The sequence below is a fragment of the Scyliorhinus canicula genome, chromosome 9, assembly GCF_902713615.1.
Source record: "Scyliorhinus canicula chromosome 9, sScyCan1.1, whole genome shotgun sequence".
NCBI classification, from domain to species: domain Eukaryota; kingdom Metazoa; phylum Chordata; class Chondrichthyes; order Carcharhiniformes; family Scyliorhinidae; genus Scyliorhinus; species Scyliorhinus canicula.
This window is the reverse complement of record NC_052154.1, coordinates 172,405,994-172,427,262: the sequence shown is the minus strand read 5'-3', so window position 1 is coordinate 172,427,262 and position 21,269 is coordinate 172,405,994. Positions and strand designations below refer to the sequence as shown.

The window sequence follows — 21,269 nt, the reverse complement described above, 5'->3', positions numbered from 1 at the left end:
TTTCAAATAGTAAGTTCGAGAAAGGTGTTGCAAGTCAATTATGGGAGGTTTGCAGTTCTGAAGAAATCATATTCAGCTTGAAACACTACTTTATTTCTCTCACTACAAATGCTGCCAGACTTGCTGAGTATTTCCAGCATTTTCTGTTTTATCTCAGATATCCAGCATCCTCAGTGTTTGCTTTAATAATTATGGGAGAGTTTCTTTTTTGTACATCCAAGCATTGAGGAAGTTTTTTGGCAATAATTTGTACCACTGAACATGTGATTAATAATTATTGGGCCACCATGCTCATATAATTTAAACGATTCACTTTTGTACAACTTAAGCAATTCACTTTATTGCAAACTTTAACTAATGGCATATTAATTTTAACAAGGTATATTTACATGGTATATTGGATGTACAGCTGAAATAGGACAAATGAAAAATGTATCATACAACCAGAATAATCTGACAGTAAGAATCCAATACTTTTTACATTTTGTATTTGCTTGCGTGAGTGGTTAATGTCCATCCTAACGCATTATTAAAAAAATAGTTGCCATGTTTTCATGCAACTAAACACACAAACATTGCAAATGAAGATTGTCAAGACAGAACAGGTTATTTTTTTCCTATTTAGCAGCCACAGCCAAATAACACCACCATTCCCAATATTTTGATTCGGAAACGCTTCTTCCCCTTCCCTCTCCCATCTTTTACAATACTTAAAAATGTATACTATAGTCCTACCAGTTTTAATTGATTGCTACCGATAGGGATGTCTCAGCATCCCTGCCTTCAAGTGTCTGTGATTAGCTACTTCAGAAGTTTAAGTGGTGAATCAAGCATTGGCAACTGAATTGAACTGCCACAAAGCAGTTGAGGAAGATCACAGAAAATTGCATTGTTTGGTTTGGCGATTTTTCTTCAAATACAGATGTGCAGTACTTTAAACTCAAACCGTCAACTTTCTTAAACCAGTGATGAAATTGACAAAAAATATTCCATTGACTTAGAATGTATTAAGGTGCTTGGAGGGGCCAACAATATAGTTACTGTAGATGCTGCAAAGAACAAGCCACACAAAATGATGAGTGCACATTTCATTTTACTTTCCTGGAACAGACACTATTTTCTAATGTGAAAGAATTCTTCCACAAATTCATCATGCATCACCATCATCTCTCTTCTGACTTAAACCAGTACCATAGGCACTTTGTCAAATGACACTTTTTCAAAACTTTCTTAGCTTAACCCAATACTAGCTGCCACTTCCATTAACAGTACAGTAAGGTCCCAATGAATCGGGGTCAACCTGTCATAACACTTCAAATCCCTGAATTTAAAAGTTAGAGTTAACCTCTTTAGGTATTGTCATACTTTATCAAAGTAGGGCTCTTCGCCACTCCTTAGAAGTTTATACCAATAGAGCCACTTTTAGCCAACCATTGTTACATTAAGTGCTCAGTGATCAGTTCACCCTGATTAAGTTCCATTGCCTTGGCAAGTGAAATAAAGGGGCTAATTTAAAAACAAATCAGTTAGTTGGTTTAATAGAAGTTTAAAAAGTTAAAAGATAGTTTAAATCATTGAGGCAATGCACTGATGCAGACCTTTAGCAAAGAGGAACACAGAGGTCACATGCAATTCAAGGCTAATCTTAAGCGTTCTTCACCTTTGATTTGAACAATTTCTTGATCTGAAAATGTAAAATACAGAGGGATGAACAAGCTTATGGCTGTTCAGTGACATACCAAATGACCAACTAGTCTTCAGTAACAAATATATTTAAACTCCATATCAAAGAGCTTTCAATACTAATGTTCTAGAATTCAAGAAATGTTTACAAATAAAACCTGAAGCAAAGAGCCACTATTGAACATTTACAATTAGAATTTTCTCTAGCAATTGGTTTAATATAGGCAACTCAATCAAAATAACACTTTGACATTTGCATTTCACTTCTACAATTTACTCTGCCCACTTGGAAGAAACACTGAAAGTTAAAATTTTATACAAGATGAAAAAAAGTATGAAAATTTCTAAACACTTTGGTCACACTATGTGTTCCAATTGGTATACTTCAATTATATACGTTGGGTTTAAGTATACACTTTTTATAAAATACTCTACTCTTAGAACCATTTAACTATGGCAACAATGCTAATTATCACGTGAGTGGCAAGATATTTAATGGACTGATCATCCTGTTTATAAGAACATGTATTTGATACAAATGCACGCAAGAGTTCTTTGTATCTGCCAACATGTAATACCCTCACTTGTACATTTCATTCAACTCTTCTTTGCACATCCATCTTAAAAAATCTGATAATATTGCTGGTCCTGATCCCATGTGAATTTAGTGCAGCAGTGACTGGCTTTGACAGGCCGAAGCCCAGTGCCTCCAGTGAACCCCACTGATACCCCTGGATAGTAGCTGCTCAGGCTGGAGTAGACAACAGCAGACAGAATTAATCATGCAGGGCCATTAACCGAAGCTTCGGGTGGCAGGACTTGTTGACTAGTCCTAAAAAAAAACAGAAAACACAATGCAAGATAAAATTTCATACACACGAGTGAAAATGCAGTCAAATCGCTTTTCAACAATTATAAACAAACATTTCTAGTTCGAGCAAAGGGAAAAAACAACTTCATTTAGTGAACATGTTTTTATTTTTCTGGGTATGCGAGCAGCATGACGAGGCTAGCACTTATTGCCCATCCCTAATTGCCCTCGAGAAGTTGGCGTTGATCCACATTCTCAAAGGTCTGCCGCCCATGTGGTGTAGGTATACGCACAGTGCTGTTAGGGAGGGAGATCCAGGATTTTGGTCCAGCAACAGTCAAGAAACAATATTATTCTGAGTCAAGACAGCATGTGGCTTTGGGGGGGGGGGGGGGGGGGGGGGGGGGAAGAGAGAGAGTGGAGCCTGCAGGTGGTGAGATCCCAATGCATCTGTTGCCCTTGCCTTTCTGGATGGTAGAGGTTGCGGGTTTGGATGGTGCTGTTGAGGGAACTTTGTAAGTTGCTGCAGTGTATCTTGTGGATGGTACAAACAAGTACACTGTTGCCACTGCGTGCCGATGGTTGAGGGAATAAATGTTGCAGGTGGTGGAAGGTGTGCCAATCAAGCATGCGGCTTTGTCCTAGATGTCGAGCTTGTGGACTATTGTTGGAGCTGCACTCATCCAAGCAAGTGGAGAACATTCAACATCACTTCTGACCAGTGCCTTGTAGATGGTCGACGAACTTCTGGGAGTGAGGTGGTGAGTTACTCGCCGTAGAATTCCCAGCCTCTGACTTGCTCTTGTAACCGCAATGTTTTTTTGGCAAGTCCAATTCAGTTTCTGGTTCGTGATAACCCCCCAGATGTTGATAATAGGAGATTCAAAAATCTGGGGAGATGGTTGAGTTTTCCCTCCTTTGTGAGGATCATTGCCTGGCACTTGTGGCTCGAATGTTGCTCGCCAATTATCAGCACAGGCCTGAATATTGTCCAGGTCTTGCTACATATGGACTCAGACTATAAATTAAACTATAATCATACTATAATTCTGCTCTTTTCTCTCCCCACATAAGGTGCACAAATTGAAAACTACAAGGACTATTCATAACTTAGAACAGCCAAGAATGATATGGCTTTAAAATTATGCAAGAGATCATTAAATGCCAGGTATCATTACCGTCTCAACCACAGGCTTTAAAGTTTCAGTCTCACGGAAGGATAAGCATTAATTTGAATCCTCTTAACTCAGAGAGCATTAGTTTGATAAGATCTTATTTGATCTCAGTATCAGCTATATGAAAATGAAAATCGCTTGTCAGAAGTAGGCTTCAAATTAAGTTACTGTGAAAAGCCCCTAGTCGCCACATTCCGGCGCCTGTTCGGAGAGGCTAGTACAGGAATTGAACCCGTGCTGCTGGCCTTGCTCTGCTTTAGAAGCCAGCTATTTACGCCACTGTGCTAAACCAGACCCTATATTGCTAGGTGGAAATGAAATGTATTATTAGGCCTTCAGATTTGCCTAGAATCTAGATGGCAGAACTGGTTTATGCTGGTGCTTATATTCCACGCGAGCCTCCTCCTAGCCAAGTGACCGTCTCCAGTCACTCACTCCCTTACCCCGCATATCTAACACACCTCTTCTTAAATGCATCAATGCAGGGGCTTGACAGGGTAGACAGACATTTCTCCCCTGACTAACGAATTTAGAGCAGGATAAGGGGCCTAACATTCAGGACTGTGATGAGGAGACATTTCTTCACTAAAAGAGTTGTGAAACATTGGAGTGCTCTATGCCAAAGAGTTTTGGATATGCTAACATTGAATATATTTTAGGCTGAGATAGAGTTGTCAGTCTCTCAGGGAATCAAGAGAGTTGAAGTGAAGTTGATGTTCACCATGATTAATTTGAATGGTAGAGCATGGCATGGTCTACTCCTGCTTTTCTTTATGTTATTTTTTGTTTGTACAGTAAAAGTGTTAAAACTTTGGGAATTCAAGTACCCTTTCATAAGTTACTGGTCTCTATGGGAATTGTAACACTGTTCCAAAAAGAGGCAATGTCATACTCTTAATGGTTTAAACTTTAATATTAAGCATGTACTCCAGTTTTGTAGTGCAAATCTCAACTATGTAAACTAGTTTCTAGAGATGACAGTGAGATAATTCCTTAGTCATCCAGTCATTTATAGAGCGTGTCGACAGGGCCTCCCATTAAAAATGTGGCATGGAACTATCAGGAAATAGGCGATACTAAAGTTATACATTGCATGGTATACAATGGTATAATGTACAGATTGCAATAGAGACTTACTTGACTTCTTCCATTGATGTCACATTATCAACAGGCCCATTCAAGGTGTCTTTTGCACAAGATTTTATATTCTCTTCAGAAGGCTTCAAGCTGTTGATAAAATAGTTTGCGTTAAAGATGGAAACTAAGGGCAGCACGGTGGCCTAGTGGTTAGCATAACCGCCTCACGGCGCTGAGGTCCCAGGTTCGATCCCGGCTCTGGGTCACTGTCCGTGTGGAGTTTGCACGTTCTCCCCGTGTCTGCGTGGGTTTCGCCCCCACAACCCAAAAATGTGCAGAGTAGGTGGATTGGCCGCGCTAAATTGCCCCTTAATTGGAAAAAATAACTGGCAAATCTAAATTTATAAAAAAAAAAAAAAAAAAGATGGAAACTAAAGAGCATTGTGGAAATTAATTCTAGCTGAGACATATTATGACAAACCATTTTTACTCTGTTTGGTAGTGACATACACAAGCATGACAGCTATCACTTACAGAAGCAAACACAAATCATAAATCATTTCACTGTCAAAAACAAGTGAGGAAAAAAGTGAAATGGTATAGTTCATGCAATGGTATAATTAGTAGTCACACTGTACTACCTAAAGCAAAAACCCGGTTGTATTCTTTCGTTGCAGCTGCAGTTATGTCAACTGTGACTGGTTAGCTTGGAAAAACTTTGGGTTTACCTTCCACCCCCCCAAAAAGTATTGTTCCATATAAAATATGACCCATGTGCAGTATCATTGTCCTCATGCTAATTAAGAGGGATTTCACTGGATCAGAGTTAGATATTCTTTTCATTCTTCATATAGTGGAGTATTTAAATTTCACACGCGAAGCAGATGTAATGAAGGCACCAATAACAAGTTTTAAAATAACACTGACTAAATAGCCGAAACAAAGCTGATGTAGCAAATATATTGAGATTCAAGCCTGCCATTGCCAAACATTTCCATTTTATTTAAGCAAGCCACGAGTTAACATCTCATCATAATTTGAGTGCACTTACCCGTCTGTTCGATAATCATTAGACTGTGACGTTGGAGTCAGTTTTGAAGTTTCTAAGTTTTCTGGCAACACATATTTTGAAGAAACATCTTCAGAGGTAGACAACTTTACTTCCTCACTAAACAAAAAAAGGCAAGTTATCAAATATCTATAATGTTATCATAACAAATGCACGTCCCATCACAGAATTGTTATGAAATTCACTCTCCAATCATGCAGTATCTGAAAATCTTCACATGCAAATGGAAGAAAAGCATGAATAAATGAGGTTCAGTCTGAAGGCAGTTTAAACTTGAATGTAGCATTTTGGGTGTCATCTCAAAATCATGCCATAATGTGAAAATACATTTACGATCACATGAGGCTGTTTGTTTGCACACACAGCACTGATTTAAATTACACTTAATTATAATACATACCAATAGGATTTCAACACTCTGAAGCCACAAGCACGAAAGAAAAAGAAAGGAAGCTTAAATTGTGAAACACTCAACTAAATTAGCATGATCTAGTTTATGATATTCAAGTATCACATTCAAATGCTACTGAATACAGCTGCATTAAAATATCTAGCATTCTTTCATTATATTGTAATAGAACTACCTAGATGTTTCCACCAACCACCATTAAGTCGCACCACAAGTAGAATAGATTATCTGCTGCAAAGAAAACTTTAGTATATGAAAAATTTAATATCCTAAAAGATAATTAAATCATAAACTGAATACACGAAGGTAATTAAATGGCAGATATTTAATTATTATGCAACATCGCAAAGTTCCAATATCAGTTTTTTATTTTTTGATACTCGTATAATAAACCACATCTCAAATTTCTTCCACGTCTTCTAAATAAATACTAGAAACAATATTTAAAAATGATCCCAAAAACTTATGCGTCAAAGGGACGCTTGCCTCTACTCCAATGCAATGATTCAAAGTTATCAATATTTGCCTCAAAAGTATTTGTTTGAGAAACTATGGGCTGGATTCTCCGTTGTCCGACGCAGATATTGTAATCAGCGATCGGGCAGAGTATCGACTCCAACACCCAAATCAGGGCCACCGCCGGTCAGCCATGCTCCGCCCCCTCAGAAATGGCTTAATTGCTTCACGTGCTGCTGCAACGCCGTTGGCGTGTCATAGGCAGTCCCTGCCGCGATGCTCCGCCCTCAATGGGCCGAGTTCCCGATGGCACGGGACACGATGGCATAGTGCGGTCTCAGCGGTCGGGAACCTGGTGTGGTGGCTGCGGACTATGTCCAGTGCCGCCACACTCAGCCTGGATCCGTGATGCTGGCCTGGGAGGCTTCCGCAAGGGTTGGGGAGGACTGGTGGATGGTGGCTAGTGGGGTCGCGGATGGCGGGTCGAGTCCGCGCATGGCCTGCGCCATGTTATAGGACGCAACTGCTGCTGGTCGTCAGCCGTGTGCATGCGCGGCCAGGTACCTGCCCATTCCCCGGCTGTTTTTAGCGTGGGAGCCGGGAGTTTCACCCGGCGCCGCTGCTAGCCCCTTACTGGTCCCGGAATCGGTGAGGGGTCGGCCCCGGGTTTTTGGTCGTAAAACCCCCGCACGTTCGCCGTTCGGTCTCGCACTTAGCTACTGAAACAGAGAATGCAGCCCCATATATGCACAAGGGAAATTGTAAGTGTGAAACTTAGCTACTACTTTACAAAACATTCAGCTCAAGTATATGCGTATATAAAAGAAGCTATAAAAATAAATGAGGCATTAGTGAACAAAGTTAAGTAGGATAAAGACCCAATCTCAAATCCAGCTTTTGTTTCTCTAAATGCAAACATTGTAATTGCATTCCTACATTTCTCACATCATTTCTGTAACAGGGTGAATGCAGTTATTCCAGTGGTTTTAATCTAGCCAAACACAGATAAAATTTATGAATTTCCAGCATTGGTAACAATCGTATGCGCTTTTTAAAATGAACTTAGAGTACCCAATGTTTTTTTCCCCAATTAAGGGGCAATTTTAGTGTGCCCAATCTACCTGCCCTGCATATCTTTGGGTTGTGGGTGGATGGTGGCTAGTGGGGTCGCGGATGGCGGGTCGAGTCCACGCATGGCCTGCGCCATGTTATAGGACGCAACTGCGGCTGGTCGTCAGCCGTGTGCATGCGCGGCCAGGTACCTGCCCATTCCCCGGCTGTTTTTAGCGTGGGAGCCGGGAGTTTCACCCGGCGCCGCTGCTAGCCCCTTACTGGTCCCGGAATCGGTGAGGGGTCGGCCCCGGGTTTTTCAGACGTAGGGAGAATGGGCAGCACGGTAGCCTTGTGGATAGCACAATCGCTTCACAGCTCCAGGGTCCCAGGTTCGATTCCGGCTTGGGTCACTGTCTGTGCGGAGTCTGCACATCCTCCCCGTGTGCGTGGGTTTCCTCCGGGTGCTCCGGTTTCCTCCCACAGTCCAAAGATGTGCGGGTTAGGTGGATTGGCCATGATAAATTGCCCTTAGTATCCAAAATTGCCCTTGGTGTTGGGTGGGGGTGTTGACCTTGGATAGGGGGTAGGGTGCTCTTTCCAAGAGCTGGTGCAGACTCGATGGGCCAAATGGCCTCCTTCTGCACTGTAAAAATTCTATGTAAAATTCTATGAATGTGCAAACTCCACATGGACAGTGACCCGGGGCCGGGATCGAACCTGGGACCTCGACGTTGTGAAGCAGCAGTGCTAACTACTGCGCCACCGTGGCACCGGTATCTTATTTCAAAGAGTTTGCTATTCCATCAATTCTTTTAAAATCAGCAGATAAGGGAATAAGGGGTTTGCATTCTGCCAAGTGATAAAAAGCAAACGGAGTGTATTACAGCCAATATTTAAAGAACTAGCTACAGATGCTCGGAATGTAGTTTCATTTTTTGCACTCCCAGTATCAATTGGTCACCCGAGTTCAATTTACTGGTTTACATTTTCACAAATCTTATATTTTAGGATAGCTAGGTATCACATCAAACAGAACACTTACAATGGATCTGCAACACAAAGTTCTATTGTCCGAATAAAACACTTACATATACATTTCCCTTTAAGACTCGAGGCCCATCCAAAAGCAGGGAGGTAACGTTAATTTACACCAAAACTTGGTTAGATAATTTTTTGAAACACCGCGCAGTAATCTGGTTGCCATACAATTGAGCATGCAAGGAGGTGCAGAAAACAATTACAAATGTTTAAGAATTGAGATGATACCGTCAATTCCATGAGCCCTTAATTTGCCCATTAATCTTTTGTGGCACCCTATCAAATTCCTTTTGGAAATCCAGGTTTAGTACATCTAATGATCCCCTTTATGTACCCTACTAGTTTCATCCTCAAAAAAACTCCAATAAATTGTCAAACAGGATTTCCCCTTAGTAAAACCATGTTGACTTGTTCGATTCATTCCATATTTTCCCAAATGCACTGTTACAACTGCTTTAATAATAGATTCCAGAATTGTCCCAACAACTGATATTAGACCAACTGCCTAAATCAATATCATGAGGAATAGAAGTCCACTACATATCCAAAAACGATGCTGTATTCAAGGTGGAATTACTCCATATTCTGAGGGATTTTAGAACACTCAACCTACCTTTTAAACACAGCAGTTTCAGTTTTGGCATCTACAGTAAGGCTGACTGTTTCTTTCATGGAGCCATTTGTAACCGTCTCTGTTATTTGGTCTGTAGCCACCTCTTCCTCTTCTCCGTCAGACAAGTTGGCTTCTGCATTTACTGTGGTTGACACTGCTCTTTGTTCCTTGCAAGCAAGCTGTGAGGTTGCAACAAAATCTGCAGTTTGAAGACAGGATTAAAGATCTGTAGATTTCCACAACTAGGCATGTTAGATCGAGATAGAAAACTCAATTGACTATTTTCTCAGACAATACTGTAATATAAGTTAAAATGTATCATTTAAATCAATTACATAGAAATTTGGCTGACAGCATAGATACTTTTTTTTAAAAAAGAAATGCGCTGAGTAGAATTTACTGAGAAAAATCAGATTACATAATGCAATTTTTTTCAAAATTTGCATCAAGTTTTATTATATTTCCTCCAAATAATCAAATTTATTTTCATCCTCTGGAAAACGAAACCTTTACATTTCCTCCAAGCATATTCAATACAGCACAAGATAGAAAGAATTTTTAAAACGCAAAATAGAAGCTAATTGATAAATTAATCAACTTAAAAGATAAAACCCAGATCTGGATGGATTATATCCACGCATATTAAAGAGACAGCAGAGGCATGAAACGGAGTTAATTTACAGGGAAGTTACAGAGGTGCTAAAACTATAATAATAACGGGGGACCTTAATTATTATAAAATAAACTGGATTGGAATATCGTGTCAAGGGCAGTGACGGGGAAGATTCTCTGAAGTGTTCAGGAGAATTTTCATAGTCAGTGTATTTCCAACCCAACAAGGAAGGTGGAATTGCTGGATTTAGGGAAGGAGGTACATCAGTGAATCAAGTGTCATTAAGGAACATTGCGGGAAGTGATCAAAGCATCTTAAGGTTTAGGTCAGCTATGGAAAAGAAGCAACCTGAAGTTACAAATAATTAATTGGGGAAGAGCCAGTTTCATTGGAGTTGTGCCCATTAAGATTGAGAGATAGAGATGTTCAGGATCATGAGGATTTGGACAAAGTAGAGAGAAAATGTTCTCATTTGGCAGAAGGATGAAGGGCCAGACAGTTACAAATAAATCCTATTCAAGAAATAGGTCTTTACAGAGTGGTGTCACAAATTGTAGTTCAAACCAATATACCCCTTTTTGTTTTTGGATTATGCTGCTGATTATAAGTGCGCAGCATGTCCAAATTATTTTTGCACGGCCACAACTGCAATATAAAAGGTGCTAACGTTTACATGTCTTAGGTGTTTGTGTGTGACCTACGTGGGAACTTTTAGATTGTCATTCAGCCACACAGGAACATTGGTTGAGAAGAACAGTATATAGATGTTTTAATGGGGAAGCTATATAAAGAAGAAGAAAGGAACAAAAGGAAATGTTGATGAGGTTAGATGAGGAGGAATCTCACGCGAGCAGAGACCTGCTGGGCCAAATAATCTGTTTCTATCCTATAAATACAATGTAATACTATACAGCAAGTAATTCAGTTAATTTACATTTGTAGCAATAGGGGATTCAATAGGTAGGTATTGTGCCCACAAATGGGAACCCTGGTGCCAGGGTCAAGGATGCTCCAGAGCACTTTGAGGCAGAAGAGTGAACACCAACAGTTATGGCCCATATCTGTACCAATGACATAGGCAGAAAGATGAATGAAGTCCTGCAGGCAGAGTTTAGGGAACTAGGAAGTATCTCAAAGACATTCAAGACTACTCCCAGTATCACATGCAAATCTAGATATAGGTTAAGCCATATGAATGTATGGCTGGAACGATATTGTAGGAATGAGGGCTTTAGATTCCTGGGACACTAGGACTAGCTCTGGGAAGATGGAACATATACAAGCTGGAACATATACAATCTGGATGGCTGCACTTGATCATAGTCAGGATCAAAGACCTTGCAGAATGATTTGCTGGTGTTATTAGGGAGAGTTTAAAATAATTTAGAGGGGGAATGTGGGAACCAGGAGTTAATATTAGGGAGGACAACCAAGGTGCACAGAGATTGAGACAGACAGATAACACTATCAGGAGATAGTGAGGTATTAGGTGGGATCAGAGAGAGGGGGAATGTGATACGGTCAAAATAGCGTTACTGTGCATGCATGCAAATGCATTCAATGGAGTAATGTAGTTGAGGGCGGCACGGTGGCCCAGTGGTTAGAGATGCTATCTATGTCACTGAGGACCTGGGTTCGATCCCGGCCCCGGGTCACTGCCTGTGTGGAGTTTGCAGATTCTCCCCATGTCTGCGTGGGTTTCATCCCCACAACCCAAAGATGTGCAGGTTAGGTGGATTGGCCACGCTAAATTGTCCCTTAATTGGGGATAAAAATTTGGTACTCTAAATTTTAAAAAATAATGAGGTTTGTAAGCAGGTGCAGATAGCCATATGGAACTATGACGTTTGGCGGTAATGGGGATGTGGCTCAAAAGGCAGGTTTTGGTATGAAATATTTCAGGATTGAAGGTGTTCAGATCAGATAGGGAAGATAAGTTGACAATGTTGACAGAATTCATATTTTAAAGTCTTTTAACTTTAAATAAAATGGGGATGAGCTGTAACTTGAATTAACCTAGAATTGTTTTGAATGTTGTCCTATTTAAGAAGAAACCATTAAGTTTTTGAAGTCACAGAGGATTCCTCAGTCGTTTATACATTTAAAATACCTTCTGCACAGTTAGATTGCTGAAGAATAGAAAAGCAGAATATTATTTAAATGGAGGGAGCTGCATTACAAAGGGATCTGGGTGACCTTGTACATGAATTACAAAACGTTAGCATGCAGGTGTTGTAAGTAATTAGGGAGGTAAACAGAATGTTGGCATTTAGCACTGTTGCTTCACAGCGCCAGGGTCCTAGTTCGATTCACGGCTTGGGTCACTTTGTGCGGAGTCTGCACGTTCTCCCCGTGTCTGCGTGGATTTCCTCCGCGTGCTCCGGTTTCCTCCCACAAGTCTCGAAAGACGTGCTCAAAGGTAATTTGGATATTCTGAATTCTCCCTCAGTGTACCTGAATGGTGCTGGAGTGTGGCGACTAGGAGCTTTTCACAGTAACTTCATTGCAGTGTTAATGTAAGCCTACTTGTGACAATAAAGATCATTACTATAAGGGATGAAGTATGAAAGTCTTGCTACAATTGTACAGGGCGAGACCGCCCCTAGGATATGGTGTAGGTTTCATAGAATCCCTGCAGTGCAGAAGGAAGCAATTCTGCCCGTCGAGTCTGCACCGATCCACTCCGCCCTATACCCGTAACCAATCCACCTAACCTGCACATCTTTGGACAGTGGGAGGAAACCGGAGCACTAGAGGAAACCCACACAGACACAGGGACAACAGCACGTACAAACTCCACACAGACATTCACCCAAGGCCGGAATTGAACCCAGGTCCTTGGTGCTGTGAGGCAGCAGTGCTAACCACTATGCCACCCCATGGTCTCCATAATTAATGAAGGACATACTTGCTTTGGTTCACTAGGCTGATTCCTGGGATTAAAAGGTTAACTTATGAGGAACGATTGAGCTGATACTCATTGGAGTTTAGATGAATGATAGGTGATTTTCATAGAATTTACAGTGCAGGAGGAGGCAATTCGGCCCATATGAGTCTGCACTGCCTCTTGGAAAGAGCACCCTACCTAAGCCCCACACCTCCACCCTATTCCCTTTATCCCGTAACCCAGTAACCCCACCTAACCTTTTTGGACACTAAGGGCAATTTAGAATCGCCAATCCACCTAACCTGCACATCTTTGGACTGAGAGGGGAAACCGGAGCACCCGTAGGAAACCCACGCAGACACGGGGAGAACATGCAGACTCTGCACAGACAGTGATCCAAGCCGGGAATCGAACCTGGGACCCTGGCGCTGTGAAGCCACAGTGCTAACCACTGTGCCACCGTGCTGCCCGATCTTATTGAAACATAAGATTCTGAGGGGCTTATAGGGTAGATGCTGAAATGAGGTTTCCTCTTTTGGGGGAATCTAAAGTTAGATGGCACAGGTTTAAGATAAGGGGTCTCCCATGTAAGAAGGGGATGATGAGAATGAGTTGTTAGCCTTCAGAAATCACTTCCACAGATAGCAGTGGGGGTTGGGTCATTGAATGTATTCAAGGCCGAGTTAGACAGATTTCTGAATGATGAGGGAGTCGAGGGTTATGGGGAAAACAAGCAAAAAAGTGGTGTTCAGATCACAATCAAATTGGTCATGACCTTACTGAATGGTTGGGCAGGCTCGATGGGTTAAATGGCCCAGTTATGCTCCTGTTGCTTAGGATCTTATGAAAGAAACGGAGGAGTGATAGTAAATCTGATCAAAGAGAACATCACAGTGCTGGAGAGAAAGGTGTCCCAGAAGGGGAGGCCAAGGACAGAATCTATTCGGTTATAGCTAAGAAACAATAGAAGTACCATTATGTTGCTTAGTGCATTCTTATAGGTCACCAATTCAAGGGAAAGATAGAGGAGCAAATTTGCAGGAAAATTACAAAGAAATGCAAGAATTTAGAGAGTAATTTAATGGAAGACTTCAATTATCCTTACAGAGACTGGGATTGTAATAGTCAAAATGTAGAGAGGAGCAAGAGTTTCCAAAGTGTTTTCAGGTAACCTCCCTACATCAGTATGTTGCCAGTTGAACGGGGGGAAGGAGGTGTGGATCTGGTTCTGGGGAGTGAGAAGGATCAAGTGGATCAGGTATCAGTGGGACCAGTGATCATGGCATCATAAAGTTTAGGTTGGCTGCCAAAAAACAAGCAGCAATTTATAATAAAGACAGAGAATGTTGGAAGAATTCAGCAGGTCAGGCAACATCTCTGGAGAGAGAAACAGTAACGTTCAGTCCAATATGCCTGGAAAAGCTTCTACAGAAACGGGGGGGGGGGGGGGGGGGGGTAATTTATAATGGGGAACAAAGAAATGGCTGACCAACTAAATACATACTTTGGTCTGTCTTCAGAGGACGACACAAATAACGTACCAGAAATGTTGGGAAACACAGGGTTTAGTGAGAGGGAAGAAATGAAGGATATCAGTAATAGTAGGGAAATGGTGTTGGGAAAATTGATGGGTCTGATAGCCTACATCCCAGAAGGGGTGACATGTGGCGCAGTGGATAACACTGGGACTGTGGCGCTGAGGACCCGGGTTTGAATCCCGGCCCTGGGTCACTGTCCGTGTGGAGTTTGCACATTCTCCCCATGTCTGCGTGGGTTTCACCCCCACAACCCAAAGATGTGCAGGTTAGATGGATGCAGGTCATATGTCTTATGGCCTCAGAAATAGTGGAGACATTGGTGATCACCTTCCAAGATTCTAGACTCTAAACTGTTCTTACAAGTTGGAAGGTGGCTAATGTAACCCCACTATTTAAAAAGGGAGGTAGAGAGAAAATAGGGTATTGTAGACCAGTCAGCCCGACGTCCGTAGTGGGGAAAATACTAGAGTCCATTACAAAAGATTTAATGCATCCACTATTTCTGGAGCCATAAGACATAGGAGCAGAATTAGGCCACTTGGCCCATCGAGTCTGCTCTGCCATTCAGTCATGGCTGATATTTTCTCATCCCCATTCTCCTGCCACTTCCTTAATTACTCTGAGTAGGTTTTTTTCTTTTAAATTTCGAGTACCCAATTATTTTTTTCCCCAATTAAGGGGCAATTTAGCGTGGCCAATCCACCTAACCTGCACATCTTTGGGCTGTGGGGGTGAAACCCATGCAGACATGGGGAGAATGCGCATGGAAAATAGTGGCAGATCAGAGCCAGCATGGATTTATGAAAGGAAAATCATGCTTGACAAATCTGATGAAATTCTTCGAGGGTGGAGCTAGTGGATGTGGTTTACTTGAACTTTCAGAAGGCTTTCGACAAGTCCCACATAAGAGATTAGCATGCAAAATTAAAACGTATGGGATTTGGGGTAGTGCATTTTGATCGATAGAAAACTGGTTTCAGACAGGAAACAAACAGCAGGAATAAACGGCTCTTTTTCCAAATGGTAGGTCCCCAGCTATTCACAATTTATATTAATAATTTAGATAGGGGAATTAAATGCAATAGCTCCAAATTGGCAGATGACTCAAAGCTGGGTGGGAGGGTGAGCTGTGAGGAGGATGCAGAGATTCTTTGGACAAGTTAAGTGAGCGGGAAAACGAATGGCAGCTGCAGAATAACGTGGATAAATGTGAAGTTATCCACTTTAATAGCAAATTATCTAAATGGCTAGATTGAAAGAGAGGAATGTGCAACGAGACCTGGGTGTCATCATACACCAGTCGCTGAAAGTAAGCATGCAGGTGCAGCAGGTAAAGATGACAAATTGTATGTTGGCCTTCATAGCATGAGGATTGGAGTACAGGAGCAGGGATGTCTTGCTGCAATTGTACAGGGACTTGGTGAGTCCATACCTGGAATATTGTGCACAGTTTTATTTGAGAAAAGATGTGCTTTCTATCGAGGGAGTGCAGCGAAGGTTTATCAGAGTGATTCCTGGTATAACGTCAGATCAAGTCGGTTAGATCAGGGTATTGAACTTGATGATCAGCTATGATCATAATGAATAGCGGAGCAGGCTCGAAGGGCTGAATGGCCTCCTATTTTCTATGTATGTTTCTGTTTCTATGTATGTCAGGTGGATAATACAATTGAGAACCAGGTTCAATATAGATTTTTTTTCACATCCTTTCTGACATGGAGAAGCAAAGTGATGGTATGAGAAGAAATTGTCAGCCAATGTAATAGTGAATCCAAAAGCTTTCTATGTGCTTAGAAATAGTTAAAAAGGTAGAAAGGAAGAGTGGGGCAGATTAAGGACCCAAAAGGGGATTTATGCATGGAGGGCAGAGAGCAGGCTTAAGGTACTAGATGTGATCTTCACATCTATCTTTACCAAGAAAGATTCTGTCCAAATCATTGCAAAAGAGATACCCGAGACACTTGACAGACTAAAAATTGATGGAGAAGGTATTAAATTGTCTGCCTGCATTTGAAGGTTGATAAATCACAAGGACTGGATGAGATGCATCCAAGTATTTTGAGGGAAGGGTGGAAGTTGCGGAAGCACTGGCTATAATCTTTCACTCCTCCTTAGATATGGAGTGGCGCCAAAGACTGGAGAATTGCAAATGTTACACCCTTATTCAAAAAAAGATTCAAAGGTTAGCCCAGCAACGACAAGCCAGTTAGTTTAACCTCAGAAATAATAATTCAGAATAAAATTATCAGTCGCTTGGAAAATGCAGATTAATTAAGGAAAGCCAGCATTGATTTATTAAGGACAAGTAGTATTTAACTAATTTAGATTGCGTTTTTGATGACCTAACAGAGGGTGAATGAGGGAAATGTAGTTGATGGGGTTGTACGTGGACTTCTGTTCGGTGTTTTGATATGTGCTATAAAACAGACATGAGAGCAAGCTTAGCGCTCATGGAATATAATGGACAGTAGCAGCATGGATACAAAATTGGCCGAGTCACAGGAAACTGGTGAACAATTGTTTTTCAGACTGGAAGAAAGTTATTCAGTGAGGTTGCCCAGGAGTCAGTGTTCAGACAACTGCTTTTCTTGAAATATATATTAGTGTCTTTTTTTAATATTCGTTCATGGGACGTGGGCTCCGCAGGCTGGACCAGCATTTATTGCTCATCCTTAATTGCCCTTGCTATGGGTCTGGAGTCACATGTAGACCAGAACAGCTACAGACTGCAGATTTTCTTCCCCAAAGGCCATTAGTGACCCAAATGGGTTTTTACAACAATCAACACTGGTGTCATGGTCATCATGAGACTTTTAATTCCAGATTTTTATTGAATTCAAATTTCACCATCTGCAGTGATGGGAATTGAACCTGGGACCCTAAAGCGTTTCTCTGGGTCTCTGGTTTACTAGTCCAGTGACAATACCACTATGCCACCACCTTATCACTTGAGAGTGAATAGAGCACAATTTCAAAAGATGCAGATGAGACAAATCCTGGAAATAGCGTGAACTGAGAGGATATCAATAAACTTCAAAAGACACAGGTGGAATAATGGACAGACAAATGGCAGATTAAATTTAATGCAGAGAAGAAATAAGTGACTAATTAAGGTAGGAAGAATGGAGAGACAACACAAAATAAAGGTTCTAAAGTGGGATGGGGGTATATGTACACAACTCATTGAAGATGGCAAGGCAGGCTGAGTGGTGATAAAGTATAGAAGATCCTGGGTTTTATGAATATGGGCATAGAGTATAAAAGCAAGGGAGTTGTGACTAAACGTTGATAAAAGATTGCTTCGGTCTCAACCGGAGTATTGTGCCCAGTTCTGGGCAGCACGCGTTCTAGGGAGGATGAAAAAGCATTAAGAGAAGGTGCAGAAAAGATTCAGGAATATGGCTCCAGGGTTAAGGAACCTCAGTTAGGTGGGCAGATGGGAGATGCCAGGGCCATTCTCCTCGGAGAAAGGAAGGTGGAGAGAATATTAATAGAGCTGTTCAAAATCATGAGGGGATTGGACAGAGTCAATGGGGAGAACCTGCTCGCATTGGCAGAGGACCAAGAGGGCACTGATTTGACAAAAGCAACACGAGGGCTAAATCTTTTTATACTGCTAGTGATTAGCATCTCGAACAACCTTCATGAATATGGCAGAGGCAGATTCAATCGAAGCCTTCAAAAGAGAATTAGATAATTATCTGAAGAGAAAATATTTTCAGGACTACAGAAAAAAGGGATGTGGGACAAGGTGAAATGCTCCCACAGAGAACGGACACAGCCAAAACAGGCCAAATGACCTCCTTTCGTGCTGTAACCATTATTTTTATTCACTGACATTTTTATGGAGAAAACTGAAATGTATTGAGCTTTTTAACATTTTTTAAAAAATCGTAGCAATTCAACATTTGAAACAAGTGAGGAGGAGGATTACCTTCAGGATGTGCTATTACATTATTGTGATGTGGATCCACTGGGTCAGCACTGGTTTCCATTTCAACAGGCGAACTACTTCTTAAAGGGTCCTTTGAGCTGAATCAAAAAATATTCAGTTTTAAAGTTACTGGTACCGTGGTCCAATATTTACCCATTTCTTACACCTTTACACAACATGCAACATTACAAACATGGATCCTTTATCTATATATTGGGCTTGACAACATTTGGAACTGCACGTTGTTGCTACATACTTGAGAGTCTTTGTTCTACTTTCTTTTTGGAGGGGGCACAATTTCTATCTTCTCACCTAAAATGTCCATCAGCAAAAAGATTCACAGAATGCTTCTGCAAAGTGGGACTTAACAGCAAGGGAATGCAACAAATGAAGCTATCCATTTCACTCTGCTACTTTGCAGTAACAACACTAACAGGAAGCTGCCGTCAAATCAAAAAGATATTTTGTCTACCACAGAAGTGCGTAATGTGTATGTGAATTTCAGTGCCCGTGCGATGCCAAGTGTGTAGGTTGTACATCCCAACAATTGGCGGATTGTATCAAACAGCACGTCCCTTGAATTGTTTTCAACATGCATAGTACTTTCTGTCCTCAACCATTCAGTGTTTGCAAAACTCAGAACTTAGCATCCAATATTAGATGTGATTCTGCAATTGGACAACACTTGCTAAACAATCCTGAAAGTGCTGAGAATTACACTGACAGGCTCAGTGTGGCTCACTTACTCGTTCTGGAAGCTACATATATTTAACACAATGAGCTTTGCAAATGGAAAGAACAGATCCACACATTTTTCAACTAAAATCCCCATGGCAAAGCCTTGACCAAAGTCCATCCCCTGGTTTGAATTTAAACAAAAGCTTTGCAGTTAATGATTCCCTGGTGGATTCTCCACGGCAACTCCTCTACCAGAGTTTACTTGCCAACCAATCAGCACTCACTTTTCATGCAGTATAAATTGTTGTTCCCCATGAGATTTGGTTTTGTTGTGAATCTGCCTTGGTGAAAGCTGGATGTAAACTTTGACAGCATGTCTCTTTTCTCAGCAATACTCCCAAGTTCTCATAATTTCAGTGATTTCTAATTGATTGCCATCTGAGAGAACGTCAATACCACAGAATGTTTCTTGAAAATATTGCAGTACGGAAATGTTCCCTGACCAAATTAACTGCACAAAGGTGCAGACGTTTGAGAGCACTTAAGCTCCAGTTAGTTGTTAAACAATCTGTCCCCTAATTCTTTTAAAATTTTTCCAATTAAGGGGCAATTTAGCCCCTCTGGGTGGCGGTAGTGAGGTGCGTGATCTCGAACCAGAGGGTGCTCTGTCCCAGCCACAAATTCTGGAGCGAAGCATTGAGGGACATGGAATCAGCCTGGAGGGGCCTCCAGAGATAGAGGTCTCCCCGGTATGTGACCCCCTCCCCCGCAAACAGCGTCAATCCAGGTGCTTTTCCATAGATGTCCCCGAAAGAAAAGAGGCGGGGGATAGTGAGGAAATCCCAGCAGCTGCCGCTGTCCCCCGAGCAGGGTGCTTCGGGGTCGGACGGGACAGGGTAGGTGGATTGGCCATATCTTTTTATTAAAACAGTTAAAAATATATACACGGCCAAACGGTACAAACACTATATCTGTGTTGGAGAAACAGGGTACCCTCCCCTCAATACCCATGCACGGGGAGGGGTGGATACTCTGATTATTACGACAGTTCACAACAGACTTCTACAAAAAACAAATGGTACACGCACTAAACTTTACGCTGAAGAGACCAGATACCCTCGCCTCTGTACAACAGAAGGGAAAGGAAGGGGGGGGGGGGAAAGAGAGAGACACGGAGTCGGGGTGTTGGTGGAGGGGGGCCCAATAGGACACTGCCTGAACTATCTACGGAGGTAGAAAAACAAAAGAACCTTCAATTATGATGTGCCAGATTACGGGAGTCCCCCAGAGGGGGTGAGGGGCGACACAGTGTCAGGCACGAGTGAGCCCGGCACCCCACTGCAGAAAGCCTCATCTGCACCCTTCGCTCCCGCACTGGGCGGCTAACAGCCTTCGGACAGTCGCCCTCTTGTCTCGAATCCTCCACCACACTGAGTGCGGCGAGCGACACGGGCCCACCAACCAACCCAGGGCCTGCACTGATCCCGCCACTGGGATGATCGACATACGGGATCTCCTCAGACTCCTCCTGGGGTCCCGGGTAAATTGTCGCTTAATTGGAAAACTTTAAAAAGAATTAGGGGACAGATTCTTTAACAACTAACTGGAACTTACAAGTGCTCTCAAACCTCCGCATCTTTGTGCAGTTAATTTGATCAGGGGACATTTCCTTACTCTAATATTTTCAAGAAATATTCTAAAGCTTTCTTTACCAGAGGTAGCAGAGATTCCAAGTGACAATGTAAGCAATGTAACCCAAAATATATTGACTACAACAGCACAAGGTAGGTTGGACAAAACCTTACACGAGGTCAAATTTCTTTCAAGAATTGCTACGCACATTAAAAGAGGAGAAATAGGTGTGTAAGAGACTAAAAGTTAAATCAGAAGATAGGGTTTTAGCAGATTATAAATGCATGGGAAGTAATGTGGTTAAGTACCACTGGAAGAGAGTTCCAAAACTCTGACACTTAATGTTTATGATTGGCCTCTAACAGTAATCTAAGAAAACATCAATACAACTCACTACAGATATTTTTGTGGTATCCAGAATAAATATTACCTTAACTGAGATGAAAAATCAGAAAAAGTAGCCCATCCAGCTTCCTGCGGTACGGAGTCACCTGAACTCCACAAAGGAGGTTCACTAGAATTTACTGCAGTTATATTTGCAGTTTCCATAGGCACTTCAAGGTTTGCTACCCATCCTGGGGCTGTAAAAACAATTCCTGCAAT

At 41.7% G+C, this 21,269-nt stretch overlaps 1 protein-coding gene across 6 annotated transcripts in view; it reads right to left on the bottom strand.

Annotated features, from left to right (window-relative positions):
* Positions 1 to 318: 318 nt before the first annotated feature.
* The window catches only part of ppp6r3 (protein phosphatase 6, regulatory subunit 3), a 152,694-nt gene continuing 131,743 nt past the window's right edge, over positions 319 to 21,269 (bottom strand). For 3 of the 6 annotated variants that reach the window (XM_038808206.1, XM_038808207.1, XM_038808204.1), the window contains exons 20-26: positions 21,097 to 21,247; positions 18,357 to 18,454; positions 9,385 to 9,583; positions 6,216 to 6,233; positions 5,798 to 5,914; positions 4,807 to 4,896; positions 319 to 2,515 (exon numbers count right to left, since the gene is read on the bottom strand). In XM_038808206.1, coding sequence (XP_038664134.1) covers positions 2,464 to 2,515; positions 4,807 to 4,896; positions 5,798 to 5,914; positions 6,216 to 6,233; positions 9,385 to 9,583; positions 18,357 to 18,454; positions 21,097 to 21,247 — 725 coding nt within the window. In that variant the 3' untranslated portion in view covers positions 319 to 2,463. The remainder of the gene's footprint in view (positions 2,516 to 4,806; positions 4,897 to 5,797; positions 5,915 to 6,215; positions 6,234 to 9,384; positions 9,584 to 18,356; positions 18,455 to 21,096; positions 21,248 to 21,269) is intronic. The other 3 variants (XM_038808205.1, XM_038808210.1, XM_038808209.1) reach the window with 1 other exon arrangement.